Source organism: Rhinopithecus roxellana, chromosome 19 (assembly GCF_007565055.1).
Source record: "Rhinopithecus roxellana isolate Shanxi Qingling chromosome 19, ASM756505v1, whole genome shotgun sequence".
Classification (NCBI taxonomy): Eukaryota; Metazoa; Chordata; class Mammalia; order Primates; family Cercopithecidae; genus Rhinopithecus; species Rhinopithecus roxellana.
Window position 1 is genome coordinate 46,307,780 of NC_044567.1, and position 17,047 is coordinate 46,324,826.

The 17,047-nt window shown below is 52.1% G+C and overlaps 3 protein-coding genes across 4 annotated transcripts; 2 read left to right on the plus strand and 1 right to left on the minus strand.

Annotated features, from left to right (window-relative positions):
* Window positions 1-995: 995 nt before the first annotated feature.
* Window positions 996-2,003, minus strand: VMO1 (vitelline membrane outer layer 1 homolog). The gene is given in 3 exon segments (XM_010364228.2): window positions 996-1,373; window positions 1,642-1,702; window positions 1,767-2,003. Coding segments are annotated over 3 exon segments (594 nt in total). The 5' UTR covers window positions 2,002-2,003; the 3' UTR covers window positions 996-1,075.
* A 2,175-nt stretch (window positions 2,004-4,178) lies between these two features.
* On the plus strand, window positions 4,179-6,228 carry GLTPD2 (glycolipid transfer protein domain containing 2). Its single transcript, XM_030924221.1, is given in 4 exon segments — window positions 4,179-4,771; window positions 4,880-4,939; window positions 5,164-5,335; window positions 5,417-6,228. Coding segments are annotated over 4 exon segments (1,080 nt in total). The 5' UTR covers window positions 4,179-4,665; the 3' UTR covers window positions 6,159-6,228.
* Window positions 6,229-13,576: 7,348 nt separating this feature from the next.
* PSMB6 (proteasome 20S subunit beta 6) lies at window positions 13,577-15,925 on the plus strand. Of its 2 annotated transcripts, none has more exons than XM_010364226.2 (6): window positions 13,577-13,731; window positions 14,163-14,230; window positions 14,869-15,000; window positions 15,113-15,242; window positions 15,439-15,583; window positions 15,710-15,925. In XM_010364226.2, the coding sequence occupies exons 1-6, from the start codon at window positions 13,630-13,632 to the stop codon at window positions 15,850-15,852; spliced, it is 720 nt and encodes a 239-aa protein (XP_010362528.1). In that variant the 5' UTR covers window positions 13,577-13,629; the 3' UTR covers window positions 15,853-15,925. The 2 variants fall into 2 exon arrangements, with proteins under 2 accessions (XP_010362528.1, XP_010362529.1); XM_010364227.2 differs by having other exon boundaries at window positions 15,690-15,754.
* The last annotated feature ends 1,122 nt before the right edge of the window (window positions 15,926-17,047 follow it).

A 17,047-nucleotide genomic window follows, 5' to 3' on the forward strand; every position in this document is an offset into this window, starting at 1 on the left:
AAAAAAGCCAGACTTCCATTACTTGTCTGAAATTTATGTGTTTAAGTGCGTTTTTCTCAAGTCCATAACTTTCAGCAATCTACCATGGACCCCTGAGACCAAACCCAAATGTATGCCTCCCCCAATGCCAGATTAGGAGGGGAAAAGGAGACTCAGTTCCCCATCCCTTAAACAGGCACGATCAGCCTGGCGCGGTGGCTCATGCCTGTAATCCCAGCACTTTGGGAAGCCGAGGCGGGCGGATCATGAGGTCAGGAGATCGAGACCATCCTGGCTAACACGGTGAAACCCCGTCTCTACTAAAAACTACAAAAAACTAGCCGGGCGACTTGGTGGCGCCTGTAGTCCCAGCTACCCGGGAGGCTGAGACAGGAGAATGGCGTGAACCCGGGAGGCGGAGCTTGCAGTGAGCTGAGATCCGGCCACAGCACTCCAGCCTGGGTGACAGAGCAAGACTCTGTCTCAAAAAAAAAAAAATTAAGGCCGGGCGCGGTGGCTCAAGCCTGTAATCCCAGCACTTTGGGAGGCCGAGACGGGCGGATCACGAGGTCAGGAGATCGAGACCATCCTGGCTAATACGGTGAAACCCTGTCTCTACTTAAAAATACAAAAAACTAGCCGGGCGACGAGGCGGGCGCCTGTAGTCCCAGCTACCCGGGAGGCTGAGGCAGGAGAATGGCGTAAACCCGGGAGGCGGAGCTTGCAGTGAGCTGAGATCCGGCCACTGCACTCCAGCCTGGGTGGCAGAGCAAGACTCCGTCTCAAAAAAAAAAAAAAAAAAAAAAAAAAAAAAAAAAAATTAGCCAGAGCGGGTGCAGGCGCCTGTAGTCCCAGCTACTCGGGAGGCTGAGGCAGGAATGGCGTGAAGCCGGGAGGCGGAGCTTGCAGTGAGCGCAGAATAAAATAAAATAAGAAAAAATAAAATAAGATAAGATAAGATAAAATAAAATAAAATAAAATAAAATAAAATAAAATAAAAACAAGCGAAACCAAAGTCAATTCGGAGAAGCTTTAATAGCAGGAAGTGAGACTAGCCTCCTGGCCCGGGAGAGAGCGGCGGCGGCGCCGGCCCCGTTCAATTGAGGCAGCAGAATAAGCGCACGTCGTTCAGCGCAGTGTCATCGCTGAAGCCTCTAGGTCCCTGGATGTTGGTCTGCAGGCCGCACACGCCCTTGGGGCAAGGGTCACTCCAGTCTCCAAAGTCTCCCCAGCTCAGCCCAGGCCCCTGCAGTTCCTCGCCGTGTGAACAGCGGAAGCGCACGTTGTTCGCTGCTGTGTTGTCACCGAGAGTCGTGGGTGCCTCCACGCGAAGCAAGAAAGCCACTAGGTAGGCGCCGCCGCGACACCACAGCGGCTCACTCCACTCGCCCCAGCTGCAAGGGAAAGGGAGATGCGTTGCCTCTGCGGGCGCCCCCATTCACCAAGCCCTTGAGACTTTCCAAGCCAAGTGCTGTGTATGACCTGGTGGGCTGGGTGCTCCCTGACAGAGGGGGAGTCTTCCATCCATCCCTTGCCCTCCCCCCCCGCGTCTATACTGCCCGGTAGCTCTGGAGGAGCCAGCCTGCCTGCCGCGATGGACTATGTAATAGAGGGTAAGGGACATATCATCACCCCAAGGGATCCTAGACCCCTGTGCCCCACCTTCCAGACTGCGACTCTACCACGTGCGTGTTGCCTAGGACGTTCCCGCGCCCGGCTCCACCTGGGTATGATGAGAAGAGCAAGGGCGAGTCACGGAATTCTCATCCTTGGCTGGATGGTCCCACGCATCTCCACCCTCTCCAGGACCTAAGCCTGAGCCCCAACCTTGAGCGAGAACCCGCTGGCGAAGAATCCGTCAGGACACATCTCAGGCCAGGCCCAGTCGCCCCAGGGACCCCCGTTGGTCACTTCGATGATCGCCGCGTAGCCGTTCCAGCCATCTGCCTGTCCACATGGGAAATGCGTCGCCCGCAGAAGCAGCAGCAGCCGCAGCCGTTTGGCTCCCCCGCCTGGCTCCATCCTGCAGCTGTGAATCAGGCCTCCTAAGCAGATTTATATCAGTTTGTCACCTGTGAGGGCTCCAATTGCGGAAGGGCCTCCCAGATTAAGTGAAACCCAAAACTAATCCACTCCTGGAACCCTATTTCCTGCTGCCTGAGGCAGAGGCTCTCAGAGCTAGGGGAGGAGGGGCAGTGAGAGAGCGGGAATTGAAATAACCATCACCTATTGAACATTTACCACAGGCTACGAATTATGGTTAGCGCTTTGCAGTGTTTTATTTAACCCTCACAGCAATTTTTAGGAGGTGAAAATTATCCTTCCTTTTTTGTAGAAGAGGGAACTGGCTCAAAAATGGCAAGCAAGTTGCCTTAGGTTTACAGCCAAGCAAGCTGGCAAACATTCCAGCAGGGAGAGCAAAGACAGAGTGGAGACCAGGGCCAGGGATGGAAGTGACCTCCCAGGAGTCCCACCAGGGACAGGATGGGTCAAGGGCAACCCAGAGACCTCCAGGATGTGAGGGGACATCAAAGTAAGGATAGGACAAGAATCCTCGAACTGGAGAATCTGAGAAATCTCCTGTCAGCTCAAAAGTCTCCTCCTCCTCTGAGAGGTCTTCTGAGAGACCAGGGCCCTAACACCTTGAGAATCTGGGACACCCCACCCCACCTTAGAAGAAGATACACACAAACAAGAATAATTCTTTTTTATTTTATTTTTTTTTTATTGAGTCAAAGTCTCTCTGTTGCCCAGACTGGAGTGCAGTGGCACAATCTTGGCTCACTGCAACCTCCACCTCCTGGGTTCAAGCGATTCTCCTGCCTCAGCCTCCCTGGTAGCTGGGACTACAGGCACGCATCACCACGCTGCCCCACTAATTTTTGTATTTTTAGTAGAGACGGGGTTTCACCATGTTGGCCAGGATGGTCTCGATCTCTTGACCTCATGATCCACCTGCCTTGGCCTCCCAAAGTGCTGGGAATTACAGGTGTGAGCCACCGTGCCTGGCCCAACAGGAATAATTCTAAGAAGTTTGGGGACAGGTGACTAAGAACCCCTAAGAAGAGATCATGCTGTTTCTTCCATTGCTTTCTGTATGTATCCTTATATCCTTTCCCGGAATGCCTTTCCCCCTGTGACCACCAGGTGGACTCCTAATTTGCAAAATAAAAAGCAAGAAACCCTAAGTATGTTTTTGGTTTGTTTGTTTGTTTGTTTTGAGACCAAGTCTCACTCTGTTGCCCAGGCTGCAGTGCAGTGGTGCCACCTCTGCTCACGGCAACCTCTGCCTCCTGGGTTCAAGCAACTCTCTTCCCTCAACCTCCCGAGTAGCTGGGATTATAGGCGCTCGCCCCCACGCCTGGCTAATTTGTATATTTTTAGCAGAGACAGGGTGTTGCCTTGTTAGCCAGGCTGACCTCAGGTAATCCGCCCACCTTGGCCTCCCAAAGTGCTGGGATTACAGGCGTGAGCCACCATGCCCAGCCTAAAAATGCCTGGCTAAATGTGTTAGGGGGCCACAACCCCTGATTTACCTGCCCCTCATACACACTCCTTTGTTTATTCAATATCTATTTATTTAGCAATAATATGTTTTGGCTTAAGCAATAGTCCAAGTGCTGTAAGCAAGAAAAACAAGGCCCCTGTCATCAGAGCTCACATTCCAGCGGGGGAGACAGAGGATAAATTCTCCCCCAGTAGACCTTGAGCTGTGTGAAGGCACTTTTGTATTCTTGAAGCCTAGTACATGAGGAAGTACTTAACAAAGGTTGGTGCAATGAATGATTGAAGAGCCAATCTGGAGTTTTGAAAAGTAAACCACAAAAATGCAAAAGGATAAAGCCTGATGTGTATATACGATTGCGAGAGGTCATGTATCCAGCACGATTGTGAGAGGTCATGTATCCAGGGCAAGACAAAGTCCCCTGGGGATAAGATAGATAATTTAGAAGTGGGTGTTCCCAGCGGGGATCGGTGACTCAGGCCTGTAATCCCAGCACTTCGGGAGGCCGAGGGGGACGGATCACAAGGTCAGGGGTTTCACACCAGCCTGGCCAGTATGGTGAAACCCCGTCTCTACTAAAAATACAAAAATTAGCCGGCACTCTCCAGCCTGGGTGACAGAGTGAGACTTTGTCTCAAAAAAAAAAAAAAAAAAAAAAAAGAGAGAGAAGTGGGTGTTCCCTGGATTCCAGAGGTGTGTGATGCTTGAACTTGATATTTATAGGGCAATTGTGGTCAGCTTTTCCATTTAGTGTTTTCACATACATTATCATTTAATCCACACATGAGGCTTGCAAAGTACCTATTATTATCCTCAATTTACAGTGGAGAGAACTCAAGACCAGAGTCAATTAGGGCCCACACCACTGCTCAGTAGGGGAGCTGTTCTGGCCCCTGCCTCTCTTCCCAGTACTCAGAGTGCCTCTTACTACAGCTGGCCCTACAGGGAAGGGAAAGGCACTGATCTGTCACTGTTATCGAATCCCCCAAATTCCCTTCACCCGGTTCCTCGCACCCGGGGTAGCTGCCCTTTGGGGCGAAGGGCACAGGGGAAGGGGCCTTAGTAGGTTAATTATTAACCCTTTGCCCCTCAGGGCACCACGGGCTTCTCTCCCCTCCTGGAGGTGGAGGGACACTTACTGGCTAGGGGCTGATAAGGGGGCGGTGGTCCCAGTAGCAGGCATGGGGGTGGCGGTGCGGCCCCCAGCCCTGCGGCACTGGTTCAGCCACTCAGTTCCTCTCACTATCTTCGCGCTGCTGCTGCTTTATCTCAGTGCTCGGAGCCTAGGTGAGCTGTCCCTTCCCTCACCTGCTCCGGGAGGAACCCCGGAGTCCAGGCCCTCAGGACTCAAGCCTCTTCCTCTAGCCCTCACCGCTCCTCTTCTGCTGTCCCCAGGCGCCCGCTCGGGCTGCGGACCCGGGGCACAGGCCTGCGTTCCGTAGGGAACGCGCCCTTCCAGGTACGCTTGGCGCAGGGCTGGGCGCGGGAGCTCCAGGAGGGACCAGAACAGGGGGATATGGAGCCAGGCTGAGGGTCCGGCGAAGGGCGGGTCCTCTCTCCCCCTGGTCTCCCCTCTCCCGTCGGAAGCTGAGCGCACAGCAGAAGAGCCACTAGCTAAACCTTCGGAACAATTTCTTCAAGGCGGAATCTGCTCCCACCTCTTCCCGTCGTGTCTCCCCACCACGTCCGGCAGGAGTAGGGACCCCTGGAGGCCCCGGAGAGGAAACAGCCTCCGTGTCTGGCCCCTCGGGGGACGCTAGGCCGTATGATGAGGCCGTTCCACGCCAGCCTGAAATCCGAAAGGGATGTGAGGCTGTCGCCGTACCTGGCGAGATGGAGGGCACTAGTCGAGTGAGTGGCCTCCCGCCCCCCAGCCAGTCCCCGCCTCCTTGGCGGCTACATCGCCGTTCTCTCAAAGCATCTGGCCCGCAGGTTCCTGCCTCCCCTCGGTTCAGTCTTCGCCTTCGCCACTAGGGAGGACTTCACCAAGGTGACAGCTCTGGAGGCTCTGGTGCACGACCCGGACGCGGAGCACTACTCGTCGCTGGCGGCCATGGCGGCATGGGAGCACTGGGCGGGACTGCTGGAGCAGCTGGGGTCGGCCCCCCAGGACCCGGCCCGGAGCTCGGGCTCTCGCACGCTGCTCCTGCAGCACCGTGCGCTGCGCTGGTCCCAGCTCTGCCTCCACCGCGTGGCGACCGGCGCGCTGGGAGGCCCGGACCCGGGAGTGCAGTGCAGCGACGCCTACCGCGCAGCCCTGGGTTCGCATCACCCCTGGCTGGTCCGTCAGGCCGTCCGCCTCGCCTTCCTAGCCTTCCCGGGTCGCCGCCGCCTGCTGGAGCTGGCGTGTCCTGGAACCACCCAGGCAGAGGCGCGGGCCGCGCTGGTCCGGGCCGCCGGCACCCTGGAGGACGTCTACAACCGTACCCAGAGCCTGCTGGCCGAGCGCTGCCTGCTCCAGCTGACCTACGACGGCGGCTGCGGGGACCAGCGGGAACGAAGCGGATCGCCCGGGGTGGGGCCGCGCAGCCCGGGGTCAGCCCCGCAGCCCGCGCTGCGGCCGCCTCCGTATCCCGCCTCTTCCGTGACGTCGCGGCGGCGAGGGCTGCCCCCGGCAGGGAATGGCGTTGAGCTCCCTCTGTCCGCAGTCTCGGAAAGACGGGAGGAGCTGTGAGGAATAAAAAGTATTTGGCAGCATCGACGTAGGGCGTTTTGTGTGATGACGACAGACGCTTAAGGGAAATAAAAAACGAATGTAAGAAGATGTGTCATCTCTGTTCCCGGCAGTCGAGAGACTCACGCTTCCCCGGCCTATCGCAGTCACTCCCGTGGCTTTGGTTGCCAACCACACGCTGAGTCTCCAGCTCAGACTTCTCCCTGAGCTTCACCCCTGTGCAGCCAAGTATACAGCAAGCATCCTGCACACTCCATAGACACTGCAAATGCAACACGTCCAACACTAGTCCCACCACCATCCCCCCAAGAACTGCACCTTCTCCTGTGTTCCCTGTCTCTGTGAGTAAACGGCACCCTCACCCTTCAGCTACCCAAGCGCATGTGCGTCATGCCTCACACCAAGCAGCTGCTCAGCGCCACAGGGCCACTCCCGCAATTAACATAAAAGATCCTACCATTTCATACACTGATAACTCCCAAATCACCACTTCAATCTACTTTCTCCTGGACTCCAGAATCCTACATATATGATTGCCTATTAGGTATTTCCACTTGGATGTCACTTCATCACAGCAAACCTACCATGTCCAACACTAAGCTCCAATACGCCCTCCCCACGAAAATTCTCCCTCCATAGTCTTTGCTGGCTCAGTGAATGACACTGCCATTCTTTCAGGTCCTTAAACCAAAAACCTCGTCATCCAGACCCTCCTGGGGTTTTGTTTGTTTGTTTGTTTTCTGAGATGTCCACTGCATTGCAGCCTGCGCGATGGGAGCGAGACTCCTTCTCAAATAAATAAATAAATAACAATCAACAGTCAGGCGCAGTGGCTCACGCCTGTAATCTCAGCCCTTTGGGAGGCTGAGGCGAGTGGATCACCTGAGGTCAGCAGTCCGAGACTAGCCTGGCCAACATGGTGAAACCCTGTCTCTACTAAATATACAAAAATGAGGCCAGGCGCGGTGGTTCACGCCTGTAATCCCAGCACTTTGGGAGGCCGAGGGGGGTGGATCACAAGGTCAGGAGATCGAGACCATCCTGGCTAACAGGATGAAACCCTGTCTCTACTAATAATACAAAAAATTAGCCAGGCGTGCTGGTGGGCACCTGTAGTCCCAGCTACTTGGGAGGCTGAGGCAGGAGAATGGTGTGAACCTGGGAGGCAGAGCTTGCAAAGAGCAGAGATCCCGCCACTGCACTCCAGCCTGGGTGACAGAGCAAGACTCCATCTCAAAAATATATATATATATACAAAAATTAGCCGGGCACAGTGGCGTGTGCCTGAATCCCAACACTTTGGGAGGAGAATCACTGGAACCCGGGAGGCAGAGGCTGCAGTGAGCCAAGATCGCGCCACTGCACTCCAGCCTGGGCAACAGAGCAAGACTCTGTCTCAAAAAACAAAAAACAAAACAAACAAACAAAAACCACACACACAAAAAACAAAAACAATCAACAAATTAGGAATAGAAGAGAACTTCCCCTATTAGGAATAGCTTGAAAAACCAAGCTAACAGCACTGTCAATGATGAAAGACTTTTCCCTAAGATTTTACCCTAAAATGAGAAACAAGACAAAGATGTCTGCTTTTGCCAATCTATTTAACATTGTACTGAAGTAACTCGCCAGAACAACTGGGCAAGATAATGAAATAAAAGGTATCCAGATTGGAAAGGAAGAGATAAAACTATCTCCATTTACAGATGATATGATGGTTTATGTAGGAAAACCCTAAAGAATATAGACACAGGCCGGGCGCGGTGGCTCAAGCCTGTAATCCCAGCACTTTGGGAGGCCGAGGCGGGCGGATCACAAGGTCAGGAGGTCGAGACCATCCTGGCTAACACAGTGAAACCCCGTCTCCACTTAAAAAAAAAATACAAAAAATTAGCCGGGCGAGATGGCGGCGCCTGTAGTCCCAGCTACTCGGGAGGCTGAGGCAGGAGAATGGCGTGGACCCGGGAGGCGGAGCTTGCAGTGAGCTGAGATCCAGCCACTGCACTCCAGCCTGGGCGACAGAGCGAGACTCCGTCTCAAAAAAAAAAAAAAAAGAATATAGACACAAACTATTAGAACTAATAAATGACCCAGCACGGTGGCTCATGCCTGTAATCCCAACACTTTGGGAGGCTGAGGCGGACAGATCAGGGGGTCAGGAGATCGAGATCAGCCTGACCAACATGGTGAAACTCCGTCTCTACTAAAAATACAAAAATTAGCCAGGCATGGTGGTGTGCACAGGAGAACTGCTTGAACCCAGGAGGCAGAGGTTGCAGTGAGCTGGGATTGCACCACTGCACTCCAGCCTGGGCAACAGAGTAAGAGTCTGTCTCGAAAACAAAAAACAAAAAAGAACTAATAAATGGTTCAATGAAGTTGCAGGATACAATATCAAAACCAAAATCAGTTGTATTTCTATGTACTAGCAATGAACAATCCAAAAATGAAATTAAGAAGACAACATCACTTATAATAGCATCAAAAAGAATAAAACACTTGGGAACAAATTTAACCAAAGAAATGCAAGACTTACATATCGAAAACTATAAACACTGTTAAAAGAAATTAAGGAAGACCTGAATAAATGAAAAAAAAAACAGGTTATGAAAAGAAGACATTTTAAGTTGGCAATACTCCACAAATTGATTAAGTACATTCCCTAACAAAATTCCAACAGCCTTTTCTGCAGAAATGGACAGCGAATCCTAAAATCCCAATGGAGATGCAAAGAATCCAGAAAAGGCAAAATAATCTTGAAAAGGAGGAAAAAGTTGGAGGATTCACATTTCCTGAATCTATAAATTACTATATTCAAAAACTGGATAATGGTTATAGTTGTGCCAGGCGTAATGGCTCATGCCTATAATCCCAGCACTTTGGGAGCTGAGGCGGGTGGATCACGAGGTCAGGAGTTTGAGACCAACCTGGCCAACATGGCGAAACCCCATCTCTACTAAAAATATAAAAATTACCCAGGCGTGGTGGCAGGCGCCTGTAATCCCAGCTACTCGGGAGGCTGAGGCAGGAGAATCTCTTGAACCCGGGAGGGAGGTGAAGGCTGCAGTGAGCCGAGATCGTGCCACTGCACTCCAGCCTGGGCGACAAGAGCAAGACTCCTTCTCAAAAAAATAAATAAATAAATGGTTATAGTTGTACAATATTGTGGATGTACTAAATAACACTGAATTGTACACTGTAAAATAATTTTGTTATGTGAATTTTAGCTCAATTTTGAAAAAAATACTACAGGCCGGGCACGGTGGCTCACGTCTGTAATCCCAGCACTTTGGGAGGCCGAGGCAGACAGATCACTAGGTCAGGAGTTCGAGACCAGCCTGCCCAATATGGTGAAACCCTGTGTCTACTAAAATTACAAAAATTAGCCAGGCGTGGCAACAGGCTCCTGTAGTCCCAGCTACTTGGGAGGCTGAGGCAGAAGAATTGCTTGAACCTGTGAGGTGGAGGTTGCAGTAAGCCAAGATCACGCCACTGCTCTCCAGCCTGGGCAACAGAGTGAGACTCTGTCAAAAAAAAAAAAAAAAAAAAACAGACAGAAAGAAAGAAATAAATAAAAGAAAGGAAGAAGGAAGGAAGGAAGGAAGGAAGGAAGTGAATGAAAGGAAGGAAGGAAGGAAGGTAAATAAGGTACCAGGCCCGGCCGTCCTGCCTGAAGTCGTCGCATTCATGGCTTTCCATCCCGCCGGTGTCCAGCCGGCATGACGTCCTTCGCTAGCCGCGTTCCTTCCGGCTATGGTCCAGCCTTTCCGTCCTGCACGCCTTCCTGCCTGCCGGCCCGCACCTCCTTGCGCATCCTCAGGTCATTAAGGCGACTCCCGTAGCCCCACCCCCCGGCCGTACAGTGCCGCCCGAGTCCCTATCCGTTCCGTCCGCCTTACCTTCCTGCCTGCCTTCCCTCATTCCTCCCTTCCCTCGTCCTATCCTTCCTTCCGCGCCTCCCTCCGCTCTTCAGTCTTCGCCTTCTTCCCCGTCTCCTTCCCTTCCTCCCTCTTCCATTCCTTCCTCCTTCATTCCGCTTCCCGCCTTCATTCCTTCTTCTTCCCTCCTTCCTTTCCCCTTCCTTCCTTCCTTCTTCCCTCCTCCTTCCTGCTCCTCCTCCTGCTATCCTTCCCCCGTCCGTCCTTCCTGCCTTCCCTTCTCACTCTTCCTTCTCTTCTTCTATCCTCCTGCCCACCTTCCTTCCTGTCCTCCTTCCTCCGTCCCCCTCCTCTTCTCCTCCTGCCTTCCTTCCTGTCCTTCTTTCCTTCCTCCTTCCTTTCCCTTCCTCTCCTTCCTTCCTCCTTCCTTCCTTTCCTTTCCTGTCCCTCCTCCTTCCTTCTTCCTTCCTTCCTTCCTTCTTCCTTCCCTCCTTCCTTCCATTTCCTTCTTCCTTTCTTCCCCTTCCTTCCTTGTCCTCCTTTCCCTTCCTCCCTTCCTTCCTTCCCTCCTTCCTCTCCTTCCTTCCTTTCCTTCCCTTCCTTCCATTCCGTGCCCTCCTTCCTTTCCGTTCCATTCTTCTTCCCTCCTTCCTATCCTTCCTTCCTTCCTTCCTTCCTTCTTCTTCTCTGCCTTCCTACCTTCCTTCTGCCTCCTTCCTTCCTTCCTTCCCTCCCCTTCCTTCCTTCCTCCCTTCCCTCCTTCCTTCCTTCCTTCCTTCCTTTCCCCTCCTTCCTCAGTTCCCTCCTTCCTTCCTTCCTTCTTTCCCTCCTTCCTGCCTTCCCTACCTTCCGTTCCTTCCTTCCTTCCTTCCTGTGCCCTTCCTTCCTTCCTGTTCCTCCTGCTTCCTCCGTCCCCCTCCTTCCTTCCCCTTACCTGCACTTCGCCTCCCGTCCTTCCTCCTTTCTTTCCCTCCTGTCCTCCCTTTCCCTTCCTTCCGCTTCCTTCCTGCCGTCCTCCTTCCCTTCCCCCTCCTCCTTCCTTCCTCCCTTCCTTCCTTCCTTGCCCCTTCCTTCCTTCTTTCGCCTTCCCTCCTCCCTTCCTGCCCTCACTCCTTCCTCCTTCCTCTTTCTTCCTTCCGCTGCCTTTTCCCCTTCTTCCTCCTCTCCTCCTTCCTTCCTTCCTTCTTTCTTCCTTCCCTCTTTCCGTCCCTTCCTCCTTCCTTCCGTCCTTCCTTCCCTCCTTCCGTCCCTCCTTCTTTCCCTTCTCTTCCTGTCTTTCTCTTCCCGCCTTCCGTCCTTCCTTCCTCTCCTTACTCCTTCCTTCTTTCCCTTCCTCCTTCCTTCCTTCTTTCCTTCCTTCCTTCCTTCCTTCCTCTTTCCCTCCCTCCTTCCTCCTTCCTTCCTCCTCCTCCTTCCTTCCCTTCCCTCCTTCCTTCCTTGCCTCCTTCCTTCCTTCCTTCCCTTCCGTCCCTTTCCCTGCCTTGCCTTCCTTCCTTCCCTTCCTTCCCCTCCTTCCTTCCTCCCGCCTTCCTTCTTCCCTCCCTTCCTTCCCTCCTATCCCTCTCCGTCCTCCTCCCGTTCCTCATTTCCTTCTATCTGCTTCTTCCGTCTCCCTTCCTGCCCTCCACCTTTCCTCCCCTCCCTTCTCTCTCCCCTCTTCCTCCTGTGCCTCAGGACAGACATACAGATCTATGAAACAAAATTAAATCCATCAATTCCTTATGTTTGTCAATTGATTTTTACAGAGTCCCCAGTCTCAATGGGAACATCTTTCAACAAATGGTGCTGGAACAACTAACTGGCTATCCATATGCAAAAGAATGGATTTGGACTTCTACTTCACATCACATACAAAAATTAACTCAAAATGGACCACAGACCTAAAAATGTAAGAGCCAGCACTATAAACTTTCATGCTTCTAAGAACACCAATGAAGGACATGAAAAGACAATCCAATGGGAGAAAATATTTTCAAATCACGTATCTGATAAGTTTCTAGTACCTAGAATATTAAAAAGGACTCTTACAACTCAACAATAAAAAAAAAAAAAAAAAACAGCCGGGCGCGGTGGCTCAAGCCTGTAATCCCAGCACTTTGGGAGGCCGAGACGGGCGGATCACGAGGTCAGGAGATCGAGACCATCCTGGCTAACACGGTGAAACACCGTCTCTACTGAAAATACAAAAAACTAGCTGGGCGAGGTGGCGGGTGCCTGTAGTCCCAGCTACTGGGGAGGCTGAGGCAGGAGAATGGCGTGAACCTGGGAGGCGGAGCTTGCAGTGAGCCAAGATTGCGTCACTGCACTCCAGCCTGGGCGACAGAGGGAGACTCCATCTCAAAAAAAAAAAAGAAAAGAAAAGAAAAGAAAAAGAAGCCGGGCGCGGTGGCTTAAGCCTGTAATCCCAGCACTTTGGGAGGCCGAGACTGGCGGATCACGAGGTCAGGAGATCGAGACCATCCTGGCTAACACGGTGAAACCCCGTCTCTACTAAAATACAAAAATCTAGCCGGCGAGGTGGCGGCGCCTGTAGTCCCAGCTACTCCGGAGGCTGAGGCAGGAGAATGGCGTAAACCCGGGAGGCGGAGCTTGCAGTGAGCTGAGATCGGGGCACTGCACTCCAGCCTGGGCGACAGAGCGAGACTCCGTCTCAAAAAAAAAAAAAAAGAAAAAAGAAAAGAAAAAGAAAACCACAAGGTACCACTTCACACCCACTAGAATGGCTATAACTAAAATAATGCACAATAACAAGTGTTGGTGAGGATGTGGAGAAATTGGAACCCTCATACATGGCTTGTAGGGATGTAAAATGGTGCAGTTTCTGTGGAAAACAGCTTGTCGGTTGCTCAAAATGTTAAACATACAGTTATAGAACCCATAAATTCCTCTGCCAGCATATACTCCTAAGAATATAACTAAAAGAAATGAAAACATGGTGTGGTCACTTTAACCCAAAGACTCTTAGGTTTATTTTGTGGGCCTTTTGGCCTGCAGCTCCATAAGATCGGCAGGGCGCAAGCCACTAGGACGGTTTTTTGTTTTGTTTTTGTTTTTGTTTTTTTGAGACAGAGTCTTGCTCTGTCGCTCAGGCTGGAGACAGTGCCGTGATCTCGGCTCACTGCATCCTCCGCCTCCTGGGCTCAAGAGATTCTCCTGCCTCAGCCTCCCCAGTAGCTGGAATTACAGGCGCGCCCCACCACACCCGGCTAATTGTTGTATGTTTTAGTAGAGACGGAGTTTAACCATGTTGGCCAGGCTGGTCTTGAACTCCTAACCTCATGATCCGCCCGCCTCGGCCTCCCAAAGTGCTGGGATTACAGGTGTGAGATACCGAGCCCGGCCAGGACTTTTTTTTTTTTTTTTTTTTTTTTTTTTTTTTTTTTTTTTTGACTTTCTTGTGTTTGTTGCTTGCCACGCTGCCATCAAGTGCTCACTGTCGCAAAAGAACCGTCCCCATGCATTACTGTACTTTTCTTTTCCCTTCTGCCGTCAACCTCGTAGTAGCTTCACTCCCAGAAGGCCTCAAAGCGCGACCGAAGAGCGTGACAGAGCGCTTTACGACAGTTGCTTTGAGGCAGTACCGGAGGAGAAATATGGCGGCCACCCTACTAGCTGCTCGGGGAGCCGGGCCGGCACCGGCTTGGGGGCCGGAGGCCTTCACCCCAGACTGGGAAAGCCGAGAAGTCTCCACTGGGGTGAGGAAGGACTCAGGGTTCATAGGATGTGCACAAGGCCTGACGCGATGGGAAGATAAAGCCTGAGTGGGGTTGAGAGATCTGGCAGGGGCGGAGGGGAGGTAGAATGTGTTGTACTCCAGGAATGGGGTGAGGCACTCCTAGGATGGTGGAGTGGTGCGGTAGCTTCGTAGTATAAGGTAGAGGGTGGGCTGAAATGTGGAATTCTGGAATCCTGCGAGGCTAGTGAAGATCCTGGGCTTAAGTCCGGGATGAGTCTTTTGGGATTTGAGGGTTGGCATTCTGGTATTCTGCGGGGTACTGAGGCCCCTGTAAGATTTGAAAATGGTTCAGCGACGCACAGTTTTTGTATTTTGGGAACTCGGTAGAGAGACCATTGAGGTTTGTGTATGCTGGAGAATGTGGACTCACTCCTTTTTCCCTTTTCCCAGACTACTATTATGGCCGTGCAATTTGACGGGGGCGTGGTTCTGGGGGCAGACTCCAGAACAACCACTGGGTGAGCTCAGGACAGATTTGTGAAAGGTCTTCCCATCTTCCTTTTCCTTTCCTGCCTGCCAGCCCACCCTAATCCTCCACAGACCACTGTGGGAAGAGAGGTTTCTTCTCTCTCTGGAGATTAAGATTTGTCCCAGCTTTTATTACTTTAAGTTCCCCTCACTCTTTAGGGGAATCCTTACGAAAGTCTGTTCTCCAGTCTGCTTCAGTTTGGATGAGAATAAGCAATGCTGGAGGCCAGGCACGGTGGCTCACCCCTGTATTCCCAGCACTTTGGGAGGCCGAGACGGGTGGATCACCTGAGGTCAGGAGTTCAAGACCAGCCTGGCCAACATGGCGAAACCCCGTCTCTACTAAAAAATACAAAAATTAGCCGGGCATGGCGGCTCACGCCTGCAGTCCCAGCTACTTGGGAGGCTAAGGCTAGAGAATTGCTTGGACCCAGGAGGCAGAGGCTGCAGTGAGCAGAGATCGTATCACTGCACTCCAGCCTGGGCAACAGAGTGAGACTCCATCTCAAAGAAAGAAAAACAGGCAATACTGGACATCCTATCCCTGAGCCCTAAGAGAGTGGGTAGTGATGGGAATGGAGGTGGAAGACAGGTGGGCTCCTTTCCTCACTATTCTGCTATCCTGCAGGTCCTACATCGCCAATCGAGTGACTGACAAGCTGACTCCTATTCACGACCACATTTTCTGCTGTCGCTCAGGCTCAGCTGCTGATACCCAGGCAGTAGCTGATGCTGTCACTTACCAGCTTGGTTTCCACAGGTGCTTGTGGGCAGGGGAGGGGCAAGTATCTGAAGGGAGTTGGAAGCTGAGGAGCTAAATGGCCTGACTTCTAGGTCCTGAAACTTTCTCTGTGACTTCTCTGACCCTCTAGCATTGAACTGAATGAGCCTCCACTGGTCCACACAGCAGCCAGCCTCTTTAAGGAGATGTGTTACCGATACCGAGAAGACCTGATGGCGGGAATCATCATCGCAGGCTGGGACCCTCAAGAAGGAGGGCAGGTCAGATCCCCACCCCCGACCAGAGCACACTTGAGCCAGGCCTTTTATCCTCTCCCCAACCATTTTATTTTTCTTTCCAGTCTCTACCTCACTTATTCTTACTATTAACGTTCCTCAGACCAATAGAATGGACAGGTGAACGTACATGTATTGGAGGGAGGATATGACTGGTAACTCTTCTCCTTCTATCTGGCAGGTGTACTCAGTGCCTATGGGGGGTATGATGGTAAGGCAGTCCTTTGCCATTGGAGGCTCTGGGAGCTCCTACATCTATGGCTATGTGGATGCTACCTACCGGGAAGGCATGACCAAGGAGGAGTGTCTACAATTCACTGCCAATGGTGAGAGCTTAGGCTCCTGGGCCTGTGAGCTTCAACCCCAACTACCCAAGCTAGGCCAACGTTCCTCATTCCTTGCAGTGATCCCAGCATCTGACTCTGAACCCAGCTTTCTCCTTTTATCCACAGCTCTCGCTTTGGCCATGGAGCGGGATGGCTCCAGTGGAGGAGTGATCCGCCTGGCAGCCATTGCAGAGTCAGGGGTAGAGCGGCAAGTACTTTTGGGAGACCAGATACCCAAATTCGCCATTGCCACTTTACCGCCCCCCTGAATCCTGGGATTCTAGTATGCAATAAGAGATACCCCGTACTGATGCAAAATTTAATAAAGTTTGTCACAGAGAATCTTTATACTTTGGGTTCTTTTTTTTGACTTCAAGCTTGAATTTGGCCCATTCCTATTTGTATAAACCTGCACTGAACTCAGAGCGAGTTGAGAGGAAATGAAAGGAGTTATGAATGCTTGATTCCCCAATAAGCTTTTACATGGGTGGTTTCAAACCTCTTCTCCAAACCACCTTCCCCCAAACTTTATTTCTCCCACCATATCCAGGTCCTTGAACCACTGGATTGTGGTTGGTGTTGGGGGTACCAGCAACACCCGTTCCCTGTTCAACCCCAAGGTGGAACTCGGAATTCTGACTAAAACTGGAGTCACCTTCCTCAGCCTGCTTCCTGCCAGTCACCATGGGTGACTACTGCTCCTAAGTCCACAAAGAGCAGCTTCCTCCAGCCCAGCCTCATGGTCCCCTCTCTCCACACTGAACCTCTATCACCTCACCTTGTGATCAGCGGGAGCACTGTGACTTCCTTGGCTTTTGGGAGAAAGGTGGGCCTTGTTTGCAAATGGAATTCAGGATGACTGTTGAGTGGGAGAACACAGCCACCAGGAGTGCTTTTGGCCAGCTCGGAAGCCACCATTCCCATGGTGGGGGGTGTGATCACCCCCTTGGAGTGAGGCTAAAAATGAACTCTGGCCCCTCCGAAGCTGGTCCCATTCAAGCCAGGGACAAAAGGAGCCTGATAGCTGGGACTACGGGTATGTGCACCTCACCTCAGCCTAATTTTATTATGTATTTTTTAGAGACAGAGTCTCATCTGTCACCCAGGCAGCAGTGTCACTGTCATAGCTCACTGTAACCTCAAACTCCTGGCTTAAGTGATTCCCTGCCTCAGCCACCAATGTGCTGGGATTACAGGCGTGAGCCACTGTGTCTAGCCTTTTTTTTTTTTTTTTTTTTTGAGACGGAGTTTTGCTCTGTTGCCCAGGCTGGAGTGCAGTGGCCTGGTCTCAGTTCACTACAACCTCCGCCACCTGGTTTCCAGCGATTCTCCTGTCTCGGCCTCCCAAGTAGGTGGGATTACAGGCGCGTGCCACCGTACCCAGCTAGTTTTTGTATTTTTAGTAGAGATGGGATTTCACCATATTGCCCAGGCTGGTCTGGAACTTCTGACCTTGTGATCTAC

Coding starts and splice junctions, on each gene's coding strand:
- PSMB6 (XM_010364226.2), top strand. CDS start 13,630: ATGGCGGCCACCCTACTAGCTGCTCGGGGAGCCGGGCCGGCACCGGCT. Junction 14,231..14,868: donor GACTCCAGAACAACCACTGG/GTGAGCTCAGGA, acceptor GCTATCCTGCAG/GTCCTACATCGCCAATCGAG. Junction 15,001..15,112: donor TACCAGCTTGGTTTCCACAG/GTGCTTGTGGGC, acceptor CTGACCCTCTAG/CATTGAACTGAATGAGCCTC.